The following is an 18,902-nucleotide window of genomic DNA, read 5'->3' on the forward strand; positions in this document are numbered from 1 at the left end:
TCCGAAGCAGGCTCCAGGCTCCGAGCTGTCAGCACAGAGCCCGACCTCGAACGCACAAACTGAGAGATCATGACACGAGCTGAAGTCAGACGCTTAACTGACTGAGCCACCCAGGTGCCCCCTATAACTTCTGACTTTCCCCAAATTTAACTACTAATATCCCACAGTTGACTGGAAGCCTAATCTACCACAGGAACAGTCGATTAACACATATTCTGTCTGTTATTTACAAACTGCAATCTTACACTAACGTAAGCCGGAGAAAAGAAAATATGATTAAGAAAATCATTACTTAAAATAAATGTAAGAAAAGAAAGGGGAGTGTGTGCCTGGTTGGTCCAGTTGGTAGAACATGAGACTCCTGATCTTGGGGTCGTGAGTTTGAGCCCATATTGGGTGTAGGGATTCCTAAAAAAAAAAAATTAAATAAATAGATAAAAATAAAAAATAAAAAAATACAAATAAATAGATGAATAAATAAAAATAAATAGGCTTAAAAAAAAAAAAACAAGGGGCACCTTAGTGGTTCAATCGGTTCAGCGTCCAACTCTCGATTTTGGCTCAGGTCATGATCACACAGTCCATGAGTTCGAGCCTCACGTCGGGCTCTGTGTTGACAGCTCGGTGCCTGGAGCCTGCTTCAGGTTCTGTGTCTCCCTCCCTCTCTGCCCCTTCCCCGCTCCACTCCTTCTCTCTCTCTCAGAAATAAATAAACATTAAAAAAATAATAAAATAAATAAACAAATTTACAAAAAAGATTTCTAAAAAAAAAAAAGAGGAAAATCATAAGGAAGAGAGAATACATTTACAAAATCCTCACTTAAGTGGACCCGTGCAGTTCAAACCCGTATCGTTCAAGGGCCAGCTGCATGGGGCAGGACGGAGCAGCGATGGGCACGGTGTGAACGTGGCCGCAGTCCCACCTGGATGGGTGTGAGCGAGTGGAGGAGAGGGAACGGGAGGGGAGGCGGGAGAGAGGAACAGAAGCCAGACCTGCGGGGACCCGACACTGGGTGCTGGGCACTGGGGAGCCATGGGGGAGGTTAGACACCCTGGCTGCTCCCGTGGAGGCATTGCAGGCCGCTGTACTAGGGAGACAGGCTTCTTATTATTCCTCCCCGCGGGTGTTGACCAGACCTCACTGAACCAGGGAAGAGCAGACCCCTTGTTCCTTGCCGAGATGCCCGTGGATTTACGGGCATTTAGCGGAAAGGGTTCCGTGCCGGCTCCGGCGAGAGCGGATGGCCGCTCCACTTGGCAGATGGAGCTGCGGCCCGAGACAGGCCTGTCCCGCTGAGCTTTCACAGCGTGGGTGGGGGTGAGGGGAGCCGCAAAGGGCACAGGCCGTTTGGAGCAGGAGTGGGGTGGTGGCCGGTGCAGGGAGGCTGAGGCTTGCCACCAGCCAGCGGCCTCTCTGTCGCCAAGGAATCCGGTCTCGCTCCTGGCAAGGACATCTTGGCAGGAGCCGGGCTCTGCCCGGGGTGCTAATGCCCTCTTAATTAGCCAGGCTCTTGCCAGGCACCTGCCGTCACAGCCTCACTTTGCAAAACACGCTTGGGCCTCAGAGTCGGACCAGCCACTGCCCTGCTGTAGGTCAGGTGGGCGGCCGGGTGCGGCACCCTGGGACGGCCTCTGAGCAGCCCGCTGAGGCCCATCCAGGCTTCCCTGTCAGGGCATCGACGTTCAGGAGGATGCCAGAAATTAGAATGATTTCTAGGGACATGTTTTCAGTAACAGAGATGGGACAGGCCGGCCTCCACACTTTTGCCCCAGCTGTCCCCGACTCTGCCTTCCTGAACTGGTCACTCGCTTCCCCCTGGACTTCCGGGTTAACTCTAGAGTCCCCCCTGCCCAGGACAGCTCACCACTTGGGCCACCACAGATTTGGTGGTGCCTTCCAGGGGCTATAGTTTAGGGCCGGGGTTGGGTCACGAATCTCTCGCCACGAATCTCTCGGCAAAGCCGACGAGAGCCACAAGCCCGGGACCCTGAAATCTGCCCGTTCCTCCTTTAAAGCTGGGCTACCGCCTTTCTGTTCTGCCCAGGCCTCAGTTGCCCTCTTTGTAACCGGAAGGCACTGAAGCCAGAGACTGGCAGGGATGCTTGTGGAGACGGGGTGATGGCCTCATTCTGCCCTCCTCGGTTCTGTCCGCACAGGGCTGGGGTGCAGCCTATGGCCTTGGCCAGCGCAGCTGGCCTGGAGTCCCTCCCATTTGCAAGACAGCCTGGAGGGACGCAGGCCGTACCAGGCTGCTTCGAGGGGCCTGCAGCCACAGAACAACAGAAGCCATTCACAGGCTCTGGCCTCCAAGGCCCCTCGTTTATGGTGGGCTGGGCCGTGGACATCTGTGCGTCTATACCGTGGAAGCACTTCCGGCCCCTTATGCACGCCTGGGCCGCACTCCCCTCCTTTTGAGAGAAGGGAAACCCAGTCCCCATCACACAGCTCTGAGGGATGCTGGCCTGAAGCTCCCGGGACACTTCATGCCCCGGTGCTTCTGGGGACGAGGAACCAAAGCTTCCAGGGGGCTGTGATCAGCCCCGGGCCACCCGAGGCCCCAGGGCCTGGTCTCCCGGTGAGAGTCCAGAGGAGTGGGCAGAGCCCCGAGCAGGTGGGGTGCGAGGTTTCCAGCATCTCACTGGGGGGGTGTAAACCCACTGAGCCACGGGGGGGGGGGGGGCTCAACTTACCATTTGAAAGCGTGCACTTCTGTGGCTTTTACTGTGTTCGCCACCACCTGTATCTACCTCCAAAGCATTTGTGTCATCCCCAAAGGAACCCCGTGCCCCTCAAGCAGTCCCCCCATCCCCCAGGCGACCACCACTTGCTTTCTGTTGGGCGTGTTCCTTCACCTCCTCTGAGAAATGAGGAAGATCCCAGCTTACTAGAACGTCAGAGCAGATAAGGGAGCAGATAACCGGGAACGTTCAGCACAGTGCCCCGAGCTCCCCACCCCACCAGAGGGACTCGGTGGCCCCTGAGGGCAGAATCCAGCCAGAGGTTCTCCTGGGGACGGTGGGAGCAGGTTCTCCAGCTGGGGAAGATTCCTTTCAGGAGGAGGCAGGGGGAGTCCGAGGCGTAGGAGGCCGTGGGTAGCAGGGCTCAGCCTGGGGATGGGTAGAGGTGAGCACACAGCCGGTGCAGGCAGGCGGTCATTGCCCCGGATGGAGCAGCGTCACCTCACTAGGAATTTCGTGACCCGCCATGTGTCTTGGTGCAGGCAGGGGTGTGGACGGCCCTGGTGACGGGGGGGGGGGGGGGGGGGGGGGGGCTCATTGGGAAGAGTCATCAGGAGACGGAAGCAAGATGCAGAGAAAAAAGCCAAGGCCAAATAAATAAACAAAATCCTCAAATATGAAGCTATACGTTCCTATATCTAAACACCAATCAATATCTCCCAGTGTAGGGGTGCCTGGGGGGCTCGGCCGGTTCAGTTCTCTGACTCTGGCTCAGGTCACCATCGCACGGTTCGTGGTTTCGAGCCCCGCGTCGGGCCCTGTGTGGACAGCTCAGAGCCTGGAGCCTGCTTCTGATTCTGCGTCTCCCTCTCTCTGCCCCTGCCCCTCACTCACACTCTGTCTGTCTCTCTCTCTCTCTCTCAAAAATAAGTCAACGTTAAAAAAATTAGAAAGAAAACATTAAAGCATGGAGAATCTGGGGCGCCCGGGCGGCTCAGCCGGTTAAGCGTCTGACTTTGGCTCAAGTCATGATCTCACGGTTCGTGGGTTCGAACCCCACGTCAAGCTTTCCACTGACAGAACGAGAGCCCGCTGTGGATCCTCTGTCCCCCTGTCTGTCCCTCCCCCGCTCACACACTCTCTCTCTCTCTCTCTCTCTCTCAAAAGTACATAAACAGTAAAATGAATAAACACTAAAAAAACCATTAAAGTAGAGCGAGCCTGCTCTTGCTGTCCTCTGCTGACACAGAAATCAGGCTCCGTCCATCCCCCTCCCCCCACCACTGCTTTTGGAGGGGCGCTGGGTATTTTCTTTCTTATTTTTGTTCTTGCTGTGCTTCTGTAACACCTTTTATTATGGAAATGTCCAAACGTTTATGGAAGTAGAGATGCTCACACAGGAAACCCCACGCATCCACCACCCTCTCGGGAAGATCTTAAAGCAAACCCCAGGCGCCTCTGTCATTTCGCCGGCAGAACTTCTGGGGAGTGCTTCCGGAGGGTGAGGACAGCGCGCTCTGGTTTTTGCCTAAGCCGTGCCACGAACAGCCCCATCTGCGATTTCATGAGACGCTCTGCAGGTTATGATTCCCATTCACAGGTGCGGCACCAGAATAAGTCTTTCATGCAAGGTCCCGTGGCAAGGATGTGTCAAAGCCAGGACCCAGGGGACTCCAGTGTCCCCTCGACTTTTGTGCCAGGTGTCACTTCAGAAAGCCTCTGCTCCTCCGTGGTGGGAGCAGGGAGCCCCGGGGCTGCAGGGCTGGGGACAAGGGGTCTGGGTCTCTGTGGCTCAGGACCCTCACCTGGAGGACCGGGGCCCTCACCTCGGAGCTGGAGAGCTGGGCGGCCCTTCCCGGTGGCCTCATTTCCCTCCCCGGACCAGGCAGGCGGCACGACGTGGCCAGCCCGGGGGCAGCTTGGTCCAGGTCCCGCCAAGCACGCCGTTCACCCCGTGCCGTGCCCTCCTTCCAGGGCAGCTCAGGTGACGCCTGGGCTCCCGTGGGACCCTGGGACACAGTGACCGTGTTCCTGTCCTTCCCCAGAGGGACCCGAGGCGGGGTCTGCAGACAGCACCCTGTGACCATGCTGGACATAGAGGTGCCCAACGTAACTGAGCCCTGGGAAAGGCCAGCGGAGGGAACGCGGGGTGGGTGCAGCACAGCGGACGACTTTTGAAAATGCTAACCGCATCTGAGATTTTGTTCCTATATTGGCTTCCCCGAAATCATTATTAATAATAATATGTATATGTATTTATGTTTAAAGTTTATTTATTTTGAGAGAGAGAGAAAGCGTGAGTGGGGGAGAGGCAGAGAGAGAGGGAGAGAGAGAGAATCCCAAGTGGGCTCCACACTGTCAGCATGGAGCCCGATGTGGGACTAGAACCCACGAACTGTGAGATTATGACCTGAGCTGAAGTCAGATGCTTAACCGACTGAACCACCCAAACCCCCCAATAATATATATATATATATATATATATATATATATATATATTTAAAACCAAGAAGTTTCCGGGGAGCCTGGCTGGCTCAGTCGGAAAAGCATGCGACTCTTGACCCCGGGACCATGAGTTCGAGCCCCATGTTGGGTGCGGAGATTGCGTACTTATAAATAAACAAATTATTTATATAAAAAAGAGGCTTCCCACTCACCCCATCCGGGGATCTATGGTCATGAGATTCACACATGGGGTCGCTTGCTCTGTCCACAGGACACCCTCTTTTCCTGGCAGCTGCCGTGGGCCACGGCTCTCTCACTCCCAATCTCCACCCAAGCCAGTCCAGGGCAAATACATGTCACCCACATTGGCCTTGGACAGAGGACGGAGTGAGCTCCCCACTACCAGAGGCATTCAAGGCAAGACTGGACAGCCTCCATTTTTTCCATGGTGCACGGGCCATGGCCGGGCAGGGAGATGCACAAAAACATGTTGGTTTGTGGTTGAGGGTTTCACTATTGGGAGGGGGTTCTGGCCAAAGCAGGGCATCAACGGCAACAATCCAAATGTCCATCCATATGACACCAGTTAAACAAACATGGCGCATCCTGCCAGGGAATATTATACAACCGTGAAAAAGAACAAGGAAGCCACTTTTGTACTGAAGCGGAAACCGTGTTAAGATACACCAAGCAAGGAGCACCTGGGTGGCTCAGTTAGCAGAGCATGTGGCTTGATCTCAGGGCCCTGAGTTCGAGTCCCATAAAAAAAAGATACATCAAGTAATCAAAGGGTTGAAAATAATGGAGAGAAGAATACAAACTCACGTTCGCTGGTCTTTGTGTAAAGAAAGGAAAACACAAGACACCAATCTCACTGCACTTGTGGAGCTGATGGGGTGGAAACCGGGATGGGAACAAAGCCCGGGTTGCATTTTTGAATATTTGAACCCTGGGAAGGCATCATCTATTCAGACAAAAACTTAAATACTGGTAATTTAGGTCCACATCCTTTGAAATTCTTCGTATGCTGACCGCAGCTGACCTCGCCCCCCAAGTCCTAGGACACAGCCGCTTTTCCACAACACGGCAGGATCGATTGTGTTCACTAGACTGAGACGGTCCTTGTCCTGTGGGGACATCTCAAGTGTCCTTTTCTGGTCCTCCCCCATCCCCCGCCCTTTGCAAAATTGCAGGTTCATTTATTCCACAAATAGGCACGAGCCTCCGTGTTCCTGGCTGATGGATCCTAAAAGGCTCACACAGACTCCACCTTTGCTTGACTACAGGAGTTCTTGGGGGTTCCTGGGGACCCTGGGGGCCCGTCTGTGTCCCCAGGATCCTCCTGCCAATGTCGTTAGGGAAAAATGAAACAGGTGGCGTTTGTTGAACACTGACCACACGCCAGGGAGAGTTTCTCAGCAACTGTCCTGGGGCGGGCACTGTCACCATGCCCCTTACAGGATGGCAAAGCCGAGAGCCAGGGATGTGCGTTTGAACCCAGGCTCCCACCATATCTATCTGGACTCACCAGTCTTTCTAGCCCTCAAGAGCGTCACCTGGGAAGGCCTGGACCCCGCTCCCACCTCTGGCCTGATGAGAGGCAGGAGCCCCCAACCGCCGACCCCCTCCTGGCCTCTGGGCTGCAAAGCTGTGGGAAGGGGCCTTGGGGCCGGAGAGGGGAGCCGCAGACAGGGGGGAGGTGTTGCGGGGCCTGATCCCCGTGGGGGGGGGTCTCAGCACTCCAGCACCACTGCCGGCATGAGGTCGGGCACCCCACAGCCTTCTGTAAATGCTGCAGCTATCTCTCCACCTCTCCTCGGAGCCTTGGAAGTTGGCCAGAGATATGGGGTCTTTCTAGTTAAATGGAGGGCTTCCTGGGGACTGGAATGGGTCCTCAGGGAAGGCCAGGGCCAGTGTCTGAGCTCCATGCCCCCAGGGACTCTCAGACCGGCCTGAGATGGGGGGTCTGTATCTCTTCTACAAGAAGGAAACTGAGGCTCTGAGAGGTTAAGTAACTTGCCTAAAGTCACATAGCCAGCGAGACCCTGGGTTTCGAGCCTAATAGACAGCCTCGCAATGAGAAAGTTTGGATGTTCCGGCTCTTGAGGAATGGGTTTTGTGGGAGGGGAGGCTATGGTCACTGTCAGTAAACCCATTTGAGCCGCAGTGGTGAGAAGGGGACCCCATCTTCCCCTGGAAGATAAAATATCCCCGGAGGAGTTTGCCTGGGTTGGGGCGGGGGGGGGGGGCACAGTGCAGACCAACCAGTAGGAGCTAGTTCAGTGCTCTCTGCCTTTGGCCTCAGGACCTTGTGGGCAGCCTGTGGTCATGCTGGCATTCCAGGGGCTCGCTTGGCATGTGGGGAATGTCCCAGCAAAAGTCCTAGCCTTAGAAAAGGGAAGTGTTCCTAGAAGGGGGAGGAAGTAGGAGGGCGGTGGGTGTCGGCAGGGAATGTCCCCTTTGAGGGAGGAGGGCAGAGAGCTGGGGTCCTGAAGGAGGAGGGCTACTCTACCTTCCAAACCCCTTCCAGGGTGCCCAGCTCAGCCACCTATGAGGTGTGAGCCTGGGGATAGAAAGCAAACGGCCTGGTGGTCCCGGGGGCGCCCACCTGGATTCCACCCCTCAGGCTGCATCCCACCTCTGACCAGCCCGGAAAAGGGTACACTGATCTTGCACTGCTCACCCCACTGCCTGGAAGACCAGCACCCCGAGGCTCCTGCAGCCCCAGAATGGGAACAGCGGTCACTCGTCTCTGCCACCAGCTGAAAGGGCTATTTTGGGCTAGCAGGGCTGGGTGCTTGGGCCACCGGGAGGGTCTGGGCGGCCTTCAGGGCAGAGTCTTGCAAGACCTGAGTTGGGGTTGTTGGGGTGTGCCCCCACCCCTCCTCGGCCCACTGGCCCTCTTGGGGGGATGTGGGGGCGTCTCCCTCCTTTAGAGCTCTGCTCTAAGGCCACCTCCTCCGAGCAGCCTCCAGACCGCCTCCACCCAGTACTGATGTGTTCTGTGGCCTCTGCGGTCTCTGTCACAACCTCAAACCCGGCCCGTCCTTCCTCCCATCTAGGCTTGGGATGGAGGCGGGGTGGGGGTGGGGGTGGGGGCTTCGAGGGGTCCCGACCTCTGGGTAGATCCTCAGGCTGCGGCACTGCGGGGGTGGGACCCTGGCACTGGGGGGAGCGAGCCGAAGCGGGGGCGCAGCAGAGGCCTGCCGTGCAGGAGGAGAGGGGACGCCGAGCCTGCCGACCGCGCCCCTCCGCGCGCTCCCTGCGCCCCCTCCCCGCGCCGAACCCCGGGGCGGGCCGGGGGCGGGGCCTCGCGGCGCTGACGTCACCCCGCCTAGAAAGGGGCTCGCGCGCCGCGGGCCGGCTTTGTGGAGCGCTGCGCAGGGTGCGCGCCGGGCCGCGGCCGTGAACAAAGGAGCAGGGCGCCGCCGCGGGGACCCGCCACCGACCTCCCGGGCCGCGCCAGGGCCCTCCCGCCCGCCGCCACCATGACCGCCAACGGCACTGCCGAGGCGGTGCAGATCCAGTTCGGCCTCATCAACTGCGGCAACAAGTACCTGACGGCCGAGGCGTTCGGGTTCAAGGTGAACGCGTCGGCCAGCAGCCTGAAGAAGAAGCAGATCTGGACGCTGGAGCAGCCGCCCGACGAGGCGGGCAGCGCGGCCGTGTGCCTGCGCAGCCACCTGGGCCGCTACCTGGCGGCGGACAAGGACGGCAATGTGACCTGCGAGCGCGAGGTGCCGGGCCCCGACTGCCGCTTTCTCATCGTGGCTCACGACGACGGCCGCTGGTCGCTGCAGTCCGAGGTGCACCGGCGTTACTTCGGCGGCACCGAGGACCGCCTGTCGTGCTTCGCGCAGACCGTGTCGCCGGCCGAGAAGTGGAGCGTGCACATCGCCATGCACCCGCAGGTCAACATCTACAGCCTGACCCGCAAGCGCTACGCGCACCTGAGCGCGCGGCCGGCCGACGAGATCGCCGTGGACCGCGACGTGCCCTGGGGCGTCGACTCGCTCATCACGCTGGCCTTCCAGGACCAGCGCTACAGCGTGCAGACGGCCGACCACCGCTTCCTGCGCCACGACGGGCGCCTGGTGGCGCGCCCCGAGCCCGCCACCGGCTACACGCTCGAGTTCCGCTCCGGCAAGGTGGCCTTCCGCGACTGCGAAGGCCGCTACCTGGCGCCGTCGGGGCCCAGCGGCACGCTCAAGGCGGGCAAGGCCACCAAGGTGGGCAAGGACGAGCTCTTCGCCCTGGAGCAGAGCTGCGCCCAGGTCGTGCTGCAGGCGGCCAACGAGAGGAACGTGTCCACGCGCCAGGGTGAGTGGGGACGCCGCCCCCCTCCTCTCCCGGTCGGTGCACAAAGCGCACCCCACCCCCGTACCTCCAGCCTCCCGCCCTTTCTCGCCCGCGGCGCTGCTGTAATCCCCAGCGACGTCCGGTGCGCCCCCGCTAGGCGCGCCGGCCACCCCGCCTCGTCGCGGGACGTGCGCTCGGGCCCGGAGGAGGGGGCGAGGGGTGGGGCTTTGCCCATCCTTGCGCGGCGCCGCACACCCCCGCCCCGCGTCGGGGTTGGGGCTCCCCGGGCCCCACGTAGGCGCCGCCCTACGGGCCACCCTCCGACCCCCCACCCCCACCCCCAGGCCTGGAACTCCCCACGCGCGCTGATCCCGCGGGTCGCCCTGCCCAGCCCAGCCCTGGGGGGCAACGCCCATCCCCCCTTTCCTCGTGCCCCTCCCTGGTCAGCTCGAGGGCGAAGACGAGGGTAGCTACACGCTCGGGGCACACCCCCACCCCCCACGGCCCTCGCGGCGCAGGCGGTGTGGGGGAGTCTTTGATCTCCGCAGGGTGCGCCGCCGCCTTCCAGCCCTCCAGGCCTTTCTCCACCCCCACTCGCAGCCTCGAGGGGTCGGCCTCTGCTGGGGGGTGCGCCCCTTGTGTCTGCCCTTCCCCCCCCAGCCCCTCCTCCCGCGTCTGCCCCGCGCTCCAGGCCGCGGCCTTTGTGAGCAGGGGGGCGGGCTCCTCCAGAGGGCCCTCCCTCGCCCCCTTTGTCCTGCTCGGTCTCTGCAGATGGGAAAACCAGATGCGGAGGGGCGGGGGAGGGGATCGGTTTTCTGCGGGTCCCCCCTTGCTGAGGACCCCCCGCGCCGCCCCCGGTTCTAGTGCTCGGGTCCGGAGCCTCTCCTGGAGGCGGCCTCCCTCCTTGCGCCCCGGTCCCGGGACGGCGTGGCGCCGATGGCCCCCTGCCAGGCACCCACCCCGCCCTGCGCCCGCCGCGCGTCTCGGGTCTGGTGCGCTCTGCGCTGCGGGCGTTCGAGGGCGGACTTAACGTGAGCCGAGAGACCCCAGCCTGGCTCCCTCGGGAGGCCCCCTACCCTCGAATGAACCCATTCCCAAGTGTCCCGCCTGGAACAATTGGCTGCAACTCGATGCGTCCTTTCCCGGGCCTCCCGCTGGCCTGGCCATTTCCTACCGGCCTGCGCGCCAGAAATGAGCCCCCCTCTTCCCTTCTTAGATTCTCCCCCTGGGCGGTTTCTCTTCCTTCTGACGCCCTCGTCCCTCCTTTGGCAAGGAAGACAGTTGGTTCTCTGCAGCCAGAGGCCCCACTGGACGGACCTGTCGGAGGCTGGCTCTGCCGAGTGGGAAGTTGGAGCCCAGCCTCTGGAGATGGCTGGATGGGAGCCCGATCGGTGGCCTCCTCCTGGTAGAGTGGCCTTCCGGGACTTTCTCCTGATAGCCAGCCTCCTGACTGTGGGCTGGGACTGGGGAGAGGGGCTTGCAGCCCCTTGTCAGTGGGGTAGAGGCCGGGAAGGGGAAATGGCTGTTTTGTGCCTGAGTTTGCTTGATTTGGGCAGTAATATTTCAAGGGGACAGATGAGCGGGTTTGGCCCAGAGAGGTGAAGCCATTTGCCCAAGGTCACACAGCAAGTTAGCAGCTTGCAGAACTGGGTCGGTCTGACTACAGACTAGGTGCTTTTCGGGACCCCCTGATACCTCCCAGCCTCCAGGGCACACTGGGCCTCCCCTTTCTGGTCTCACACAGGTAGGTAGGGCAGGACTCCTCACCTCTTCAGCAGATCTTGAGGCCCTACCAGGTGAGACATGCTGAGGCCTGAGTGGTGAACAAATGAGTGCGTGTGTCCGGACCCTTCCCTGTTGTGGCTAATGTTCTTGTTGGGACATGAGCAGCATCCCAGAGGTGTCAGGCAAAGGCCTGGGGGTCCAGAAAGTATATCAGGATCCCAGATGAGATGGGGGAGGGCGGGGGTGGTGGTGGTGGTGGTGGTGGTGACTTCTGAAGAGGACAATTGAGCTGACCTGAAACATGAATACAAGGTTGTGTGGATCAGGTGTGTGGAACAGTGGTGCCAGCAGGAGGCACAGCTGGTGCAAAGGCCCTGAGGCAGGAAGGAGCAGAAAGCCCAGTATGTCTGGGAAGGAGTTTGTGAGGTTGGTAGGTGGGACTGAAACAGCTGGTGGGGGCCACCATGAGGAAGACCTGGAGGAGCAGGTGGCCCTGGCCCTTGCCCTTGCCCTTGCCCTCGGGGTCGGGAAGAGCTGAGCGAGCCTGGGCAGATGCCCTCTCCTCTTTATTAAGCTTGCTGGCAGCGTTCGGGTGTGATTCAGGCTGATGGGGCAAGGGGAGCAGGAAATTGGGCCAGTAGAAGTGTTGGCTCATCTGTGAGTTTAAAGGTGCATAGAGTTGGGGGAGGGGTCTTTGGGGGCTGACATTGGGGCTCTTTTGGCCTCAGATCTTGGGGTCCTCCTCTTGTTCTCGTGTTAGCTGACCCCGGGGCTTCCCGGTGGGATAGAGGGTGACCGCAGGACCCGGAGCCGTTTGGGGGTGGGGGGGTGTGTCTGCGGAGGCCATTTTGGACAGGCCTGCGTGGCAAGGAGGCGGTGTCTGTGCTTCTGACACATGCTGGGAAAAGCCAGCCAGGAAGGAGGAGGATCCGGGGCTTAGCCGGCAGGGGGGATGTGAATCATGTCCACAGGCTTGCACGGGCCTGGCCTGGTGGGGGTGGGGTGCCCCCTGCTGAGGCTGCAGCCTGCTCTCTGACCTCAGTTTCCCCACCTGCTTGGGCTGCCCCAGGGTAATCCTTTGAGCCAGGCTTTGTTTCTGGGAGGGGGCCATCTCGCTACCAGGGAGTGGGGTCCTCTGCCTGAGGACCGATGTGACAGGCAGATGGCCTGTGTCCATCCCAGGTGCTCAGAAATGGTGTAGCTGTGACCACGTCCCAGGTGAGGAGCTGGCTTGGGTGGGGCTGGAGGTTGGCAGGGTCTCTGGGGGAGCAGCACGTCACTCCCAGTGGGGTCTCCTGCCGTGGTCCTTAGAAATCTCACCTGCCCCCGACGCCAGCCACACCCTGGGCTGTGCCTCACTGAGGTCCCCCCTTGGTCTCACAGCTCCTTGCCTCTGGCCAGCTGTGCCCTGGGGACGCGTGCTCGGAAGTGCCCTGTCCCAGCCACTCAGGGGCACCCAAAAGGCAAGGCTGGCTGGCTGGCTGGCTGAGAAAGGGCTGGCCAGGTTGGGCTTTGCAGGGTGTGTAAGAGCTCTCCTGAAGAGGCGGGACACGTGAGGTCATTCAGGCCGTTGTTCTTGTGCAAGGATGGACGCAGGATCTGAAGGGGTCAGGTGGTGGTAAGAGTGACCGGGAGGTGGGGCGGGGGGAGTGGAGGCCACAGATGCTTCCCAGTCCCCTCCCCTAACCTGAATGGGGTGCTGGGGAGTGTCCACTTTGGACAGGCCAGGCGAATTTGGGGACCGCTAAGGCTGCGGGGGGTGGGGCGCCCTCTCTGAGCTACCTTAGAGAATGGCTCAGAGGCAGGAGACAGGGAAAGAAAGCCATGAGGCAGAGGGCCGGGCAGGGCCGGGGGAGGCAGGAGATGTGCTTCTTTGAGCCCCCACATCTGCCTCCCGGGGCTCCTGCGGGTCTGTGACTCAGGTTTTCTGTGCTGCTGCTGCTGCTGTTGATGAAAAGAAAAATCCCGAAGAAAACCCTGTTCCCATAGTAACGCAGCTCTAATTAGAGACTCCAAGGCCAAGCGGGGCCTTTCCCGTCTGGGCAGGGCCTCGGAGCCAGGAGGGGCCCCGCTGGATGTTGGGGAGACGAACCCCTCCCCCACCCCTTCCTTTTGGGGTTGGAGGACCTGCTGTCTACCTGGCACCAGGCCCCTGAATTCTTCCAACCTCCTGGCAGGATGGAGAGAGCCTTTTGGTAGACAGAGGGAGACCGAGGCTGAGTGAGGGGAGGGCACTTACCCCAGGGTGCCTGGCCTCCACTTTGGGCGGCTCCCCTGCTGGCCTAGGCCCTTCCAGGACTGCACACAGCCAGCCGATGGGGTCTCAGTAACCCAGTGGCCGGTGGCAGCTGTGTGCCCCTGGGCAGCGACGACCCAGCGGAGCCTCCCGACTTCTGCGTTATCTCCCGAAGGCTGGCGAGTGCCTCGTTTATCTGCAAGGCTGTATTAAGATGAGCCCTTTGAACCAGCAGATTTGACTTCTAACCCAGGTCCCTTCCCTGCTCCCTTCTGCCCCTCTTTCTGGGGATCTCCCTCTGTCTTTCCTGCTGTTGGCTTTTACTCCCCTCTGTTCCCTCCTTCCGGTCAGCCAGCCAGCGCAGGTACCCTGGGCAGGTGGCCCGGGGCGGGCTCACAGGGCCCCTTCTGCAGCAGTGGGGGTGGGGCAGGTCGGCCCGCTTTTGGGGACTGCAGCCCCAAGTGGTGCTCCTCCCCTGAGTGGCCCTAGGATGGTCCCATTCTTGGTGGCCTGGCTACCCAGGGGGCCCAGTCCCTGCTGACCCTTATCCTCACCCAGTGCTTTACTGGGGGTGTGATGGTGGATGGGGCTCATTACCTGCCTCGCGGCCGTCAGCAGATCCCCAGCATCAGGGCTCTGCGGGCCCGGGGGGCCTGGAGGGTGGAGCCCAAGGGGTTCCAAGAGGATCTATTTCAGGGCCCTGGGTCCGCCAGGCCACACAGAGGGCATGGCTGGAGGCCCGTTTGCCCCCTTCCCCTCCTCAGGGTCACCAGGACTCAATATTCTCCCTCTGGGTGACCTTGGGCAAGGACATACCACCTCTGTGCCTCAGTCTCCCTCTTTGGGGAGGTGAAGGTCCCCACCCCCTGGTGCTGATGTGGGTTAAGACAGGCTCACACCCTGGGCACCTGGGGGGTCAGTGGGTTAAGCGTCCGACCGTCCGACCTCGGCTCAGGTCACGACCTCACCATTCCTGGGTTCGAGCCCCGCTTCGGATTCTGTGTTGCCCTCGTTCTCCGCCCCTCCCCCATTCGTGCTCTGTGTCTCTCTCTCTTTCAAAAATAAATAAACATTAAAAAAAGAAAATAGGCTCACACCCTTCAGGCCCTCCACTTGGTGGTGGAGAGCTAAGGGTGGGTCCCGGCCGGGGGGTGGGGGTGGGGGAACCGGGGCTCCGCCAGCCACCAGCCTCCATCTGCCCCTCTGCAGGGACAACTTACCGTCCACCAGTGTGGTCCCGTCTTCCCTAAGGTGTCGGGACCCAAACGGTGACCCACTTGCGAGCTCTGAGTCTGGGCACCAGCAGGTGGGGCAGATGTCTCTGCTGTTGGCGTCGTTCGAACCCAGGCGCTTGGGGAGTGTGAGTTCGTTCTGTTGGGGCCGCATAGCCTGCTTCCGGGCTGCAGGGCTTGGGAGCACTGGAAGCTCCCTCTGGTCACGTCAGGTGCTTTGGGGACAGGGACACGTGTGCAAGGATGCTGCCAGATCACCTGCAGATCGAGATCGGTGGCAGGCGTGCACTGAGGTGGAGAAAATGCCTGTGTCTGCACAGGGGGGACAGGCAAGGAGGGTGAGTCCACCCGCTGTGCTGGTGCGGTCTGGGGCGCGGGGGCGCGGGACCGCGTGCGACTTCGCTTTTACGAGTTCTGTGAGTTCTCTGAAAGGAACGTGAGGTCGCTCCTCTGTTGTCCTGTTAACTTGGACCCATTCGGAGGCACGGGGAGGCTACGATGTATCGGTTTCCCTCAGGTGCCGCAGTCTGCCCTCTAGCTCCATCTGTCCCTTTATTCGTTGTTTTTGGTTGTAGGGAAAGCAAATCCCTGACCTCGGAGCATTTCGTCTCGAGGTGTTTCTGTCTGAAAATCGAGGCCATTTTCCTACATAACCGCATTATGATGAACCGTAATTAATCCTTAATATTTAATCCTGGGCCGCGTTAAGGTTCTCCCGACTGGCTCTAGAATGGCTTTTTGCAGATGGTTTGTCGGAAGGTATTACTTCTAGAATCAGAGGACGTGATGCCTAGACGGACGTGGCCGGCCTTGGGCCCTGCCTGGCCCTGCCTGGGGTCTTGGGTTCTGGCCTCTGCTGTCGAGGCTGAGGGGCTCCGCAGCCCCGCCGTGTTGGTGTGTGAGGGCAGGGCTGTGGGTCAGCCCGAACTGGGGTCCCCGTGCCAGTCGGAAGCTCTCCCCGCAGGTATGGACTTGTCAGCCAATCAGGACGAGGAGACCGACCAGGAGACCTTCCAGCTGGAGATCGACCGCGACACCAAAAAGTGTGCCTTCCGCACCCACACGGGCAAGTACTGGACGCTGACGGCCACCGGGGGCGTGCAGTCCACTGCCTCCACCAAGTGAGTCTCCCCCCCCACCACCCCGCACCCAGACCGGCCCTCTCTGTTGGGACGGGGCCCGGGGACCTGGGGTGGCCTTGCCTGACCCTGCCCTGTCACCCCCAGGAACGCCAGCTGCTATTTTGACATCGAGTGGAATGATCGGCGGATCACACTGCGTGCGTCCAATGGCAAGTTTGTGACGGCCAAGAAGAACGGGCAGCTGGCCGCCTCGGTGGAGACAGCAGGTAGGTAGTCCGTCCCTGGTTCCCCGGAGGGGAACCGCTGTTGGCGGAGACATCCCCGGCACCCCCCCCAGGCCCGCCCCCTGCTGGGTCTCACCCTAGGGCTGATTTGCCCGGTGACCTCAGAGTCCCGCCCTCCCTCTCTGAGCCACACCCGCCCTCCCTCTCTGAGCCACACCCGGATCATCCCAGCGCCCCCCCCCCCCCGCCCCGCCCCCACCATGAGGCTCACCGCCCTTCCCCCTTCCTGGGCCAGGGGACTCGGAGCTCTTCCTCATGAAACTCATCAACCGCCCCATCATTGTGTTCCGCGGGGAGCACGGCTTCATCGGCTGCCGCAAGGTCACGGGCACCCTGGATGCCAACCGCTCGAGCTACGACGTCTTCCAGCTGGAGTTCAGTGACGGGGCCTACAACATCAAAGGTGGGTTCTCCGGAGGCGGGGTGGCTCAGTGATTTGGCTCTGGGGACAGACATCCTGTGGCCGCCAGGCCCTTCCCCTCTTCTCTGTGTAGGAGGGGGGCTCCCCGGCCCACCCCAGAGTGGACTCCCTGGCTCCGCCAGAGCGAGAGGCGGGGTTCTGGGCCGGGAAGGTGTCGCACACCTGAGCTGTGGGACTTAAACCCCGGGTGGGGGGAAGGGGCGCGGACCCCTGTCCAGCAGCGGGGGGAGGGAGGCCTAGACACAGAGGTCACCCCAGTTCCGGAAGTGGTGATTGCCGTGTGGGGAGCTGGCCCAGCATGGGGCCTGATGGGCCTCGCCCCCACCCCCCACCCCAGACTCCACAGGCAAGTACTGGACAGTGGGCAGTGACTCCTCGGTCACCAGCAGCAGCGACACCCCCGTGGATTTCTTCTTCGAGTTCTGTGACTACAACAAGGTGGCCATCAAGGTGGGCGGGCGCTACCTGAAGGGGGACCACGCGGGGGTCCTGAAGGCCTGCGCCGAGACCATCGACCCCGCCACTCTGTGGGAGTACTAGCCTGCCGCCCAGCGCCCTGTCCCCGCCCTGCCCAGACCCTTCTGCTAATAACTCTCTTCTCCAGGCGGGCTCCGGTGTCGTGGCAAGTCCCTTGCCTTTCAAACTGGAAACCCAGAGAAAATGGTGCCCCCACCTGCTGCCCCGTGCCTGGTCCTTGGAGGGGATCTCAGACCCCTCTGCCCTCTCTCCTCTCTGCCATGGGCGAGGCTGGCACCCCTTTCTTCTGACCTCAGAGGACTCTGAGCCTTATTTCCTCAAAGTGGCCAAGGAGGGCGGGGGGGGGGGCGCGGGGGGCGCGCTGGGAGGCCTTCCTGAGCCCCTGGGCCTGGCGGGGTGTGTAACTGGAATCTTCTGCCCCCTCCCAAGAGCCTCTCCCCGCCCGCCCCTTCCCGGGAGCTGGGCGCTTGCCCCAGCTGATCGGAGCCCCTGGTGCACCATCCCTGTGGCGGGGGGAGGCTGTGGGAGGGGGAGAGGGTGAAAGCAGCGTGTGCTGGCTGCGGGCCCCTCTGCACCCGCGGCCTGCCCGCCTGCCCACCGCTGTGGTCTGGGGCCCTGCCGTCTGTCTTTCACCCTGGCCTGACTGGAAGCAGAAAATGACCAAATCAGTATTTTTTTTTTCTTTTTCTTTGAAACGAAACATTATTGCCAGAGGCGCCCAGGCAAGCCTGGTTGGCAGCCACGAGTGATCTTCAAGGGGTCTCGTGGGGGATCTTGAATCCGCATCTCCGGGCCTCGCAGCCCTACTTGCTTGCTAGTCGTGGGGGGCGGGGGGCAGGGTGCTTCCCTGAATCCCAAACCCGCCCCTCCCTCCTCGGGGCCTCTCGCTGGCCCCCTCCCTCCTGCCTGCCCTGGCCTGTGTCCCCATCTGGTGGTGCTGAGTCCCTCACCGCCTCAGCCAGAGCCCCCGGTGTGATCGGTGCTCCCTGTCCGACTGGACTCCTTGGGTCTTGGGGTGGGATGAGGTTGGGCGGCACCCTCCATCGGGAGCCTCCCGGGGAGCCCTGAGGCCCTTGGCTCCCGGCCCTGCCCCCTACCAGCCCCCCACCCCCGGTTCATCTCTGCCATGCATCTCACTCTGGGTGTCCTGGTCTTTTATTTTTTGTAAGTGTCATTTGTATAACTAAACGCCCATGATAGTAGCTTCAGACTGGAAAGCAAAATAAAATAATGCGTGTGCAGCCCTGAGCTGGCCCGTGTGTGCGTGTGTGTGTGTGTGTGTGTGTGTGTGTGTGTGTGTGTGTTGGGGGTGCGGGTGGGTGGGGCGGGCGGGGCCCAGGGTCCGATGGGTGTTCTGAGCAGCCTGGCTGCCTCCAGGAGTGGAGGAGGGGGCCCTGTGAGGGATGGCCTCTTACCCCAGAGATCTGCCTGAGGCCACCAGGGTCCCAAGCAGGTAGCAGGAGCTCCTGGGTGGGGAGGTGGCTCAATCTGGTCCCACAGTTTCCTGCCTCCAGTATTTGTGAGGCCCGTTCCAGGCCTGCACCGTGAGGTGGGCCCGTGGGCTTAGGAGGTCGAGGTCAGGGTAACACGAACCCATAGATCCAGCTTTCTTCTGCCTCTAGAGATGCCCTTGACTACAACTTGGAGGATTGGGGCCCTTGGCCGCCCTCTTCTACTGCATAGGCCTTTTGTGGATGCATCAACACCCCCAAACACTAGGCCTTGCAGAGGCTGGGATTTCGCGGTCCGACGGGCCTTCTGTGGACGGGCACAGATAGGGACAGGTGCAGGTCCTGGGAGCAGGCCGCTGGATGCGCTAAGCTGGGGGGAGGGAGGCGCCAGGTTGGGTCCCTACATCAAAGCAGGCTCAGCCCTGGAAGTTGGGGGACACTTCTCCATCTGGCACACCAGAAGCTGAGGAAGTGTCCAGCCCTGAGCCCACCCTGCGTTCTCGGCCCCTGGCAGACCCCCCCCCCCCCCACCTGGCCAGCCCTGCAGCGACTGCAGTATCTCACTTAACCC

At 61.0% G+C, this 18,902-nt stretch overlaps 1 protein-coding gene across 1 annotated transcript; it reads left to right on the forward strand.

Annotated features, from left to right (window-relative positions):
* The first annotated feature begins 8,493 nt into the window (after positions 1–8,493).
* Positions 8,494–18,128, forward strand: FSCN1 (fascin actin-bundling protein 1). The gene is made up of 5 exons (XM_023246455.2): positions 8,494–9,444; positions 15,581–15,737; positions 15,843–15,964; positions 16,218–16,385; positions 16,741–18,128. Exons 1-5 carry the CDS (start codon positions 8,613–8,615, stop codon positions 16,941–16,943), a joined length of 1,482 nt encoding a protein of 493 aa, XP_023102223.1. The 5' UTR covers positions 8,494–8,612; the 3' UTR covers positions 16,944–18,128.
* The last annotated feature ends 774 nt before the right edge of the window (positions 18,129–18,902 follow it).

The sequence above is a fragment of the Felis catus genome, chromosome E3 (genome assembly GCF_018350175.1).
Source record: "Felis catus isolate Fca126 chromosome E3, F.catus_Fca126_mat1.0, whole genome shotgun sequence".
Taxonomy (NCBI): domain Eukaryota; kingdom Metazoa; phylum Chordata; class Mammalia; order Carnivora; family Felidae; genus Felis; species Felis catus.

What these genes read in the sequence shown, in the direction of transcription:
- FSCN1 (XM_023246455.2), top strand. Translation starts at nt 8,613, where the DNA reads ATGACCGCCAACGGCACTGCCGAGGCGGTGCAGATCCAGTTCGGCCTC. An exon ending in CAGTCCACTGCCTCCACCAA is followed by an intron (nt 15,738 to 15,842) that starts GTGAGTCTCCCC and finishes TGTCACCCCCAG; the next exon opens with GAACGCCAGCTGCTATTTTG. An exon ending in CGGGGCCTACAACATCAAAG is followed by an intron (nt 16,386 to 16,740) that starts GTGGGTTCTCCG and finishes CCCCCACCCCAG; the next exon opens with ACTCCACAGGCAAGTACTGG.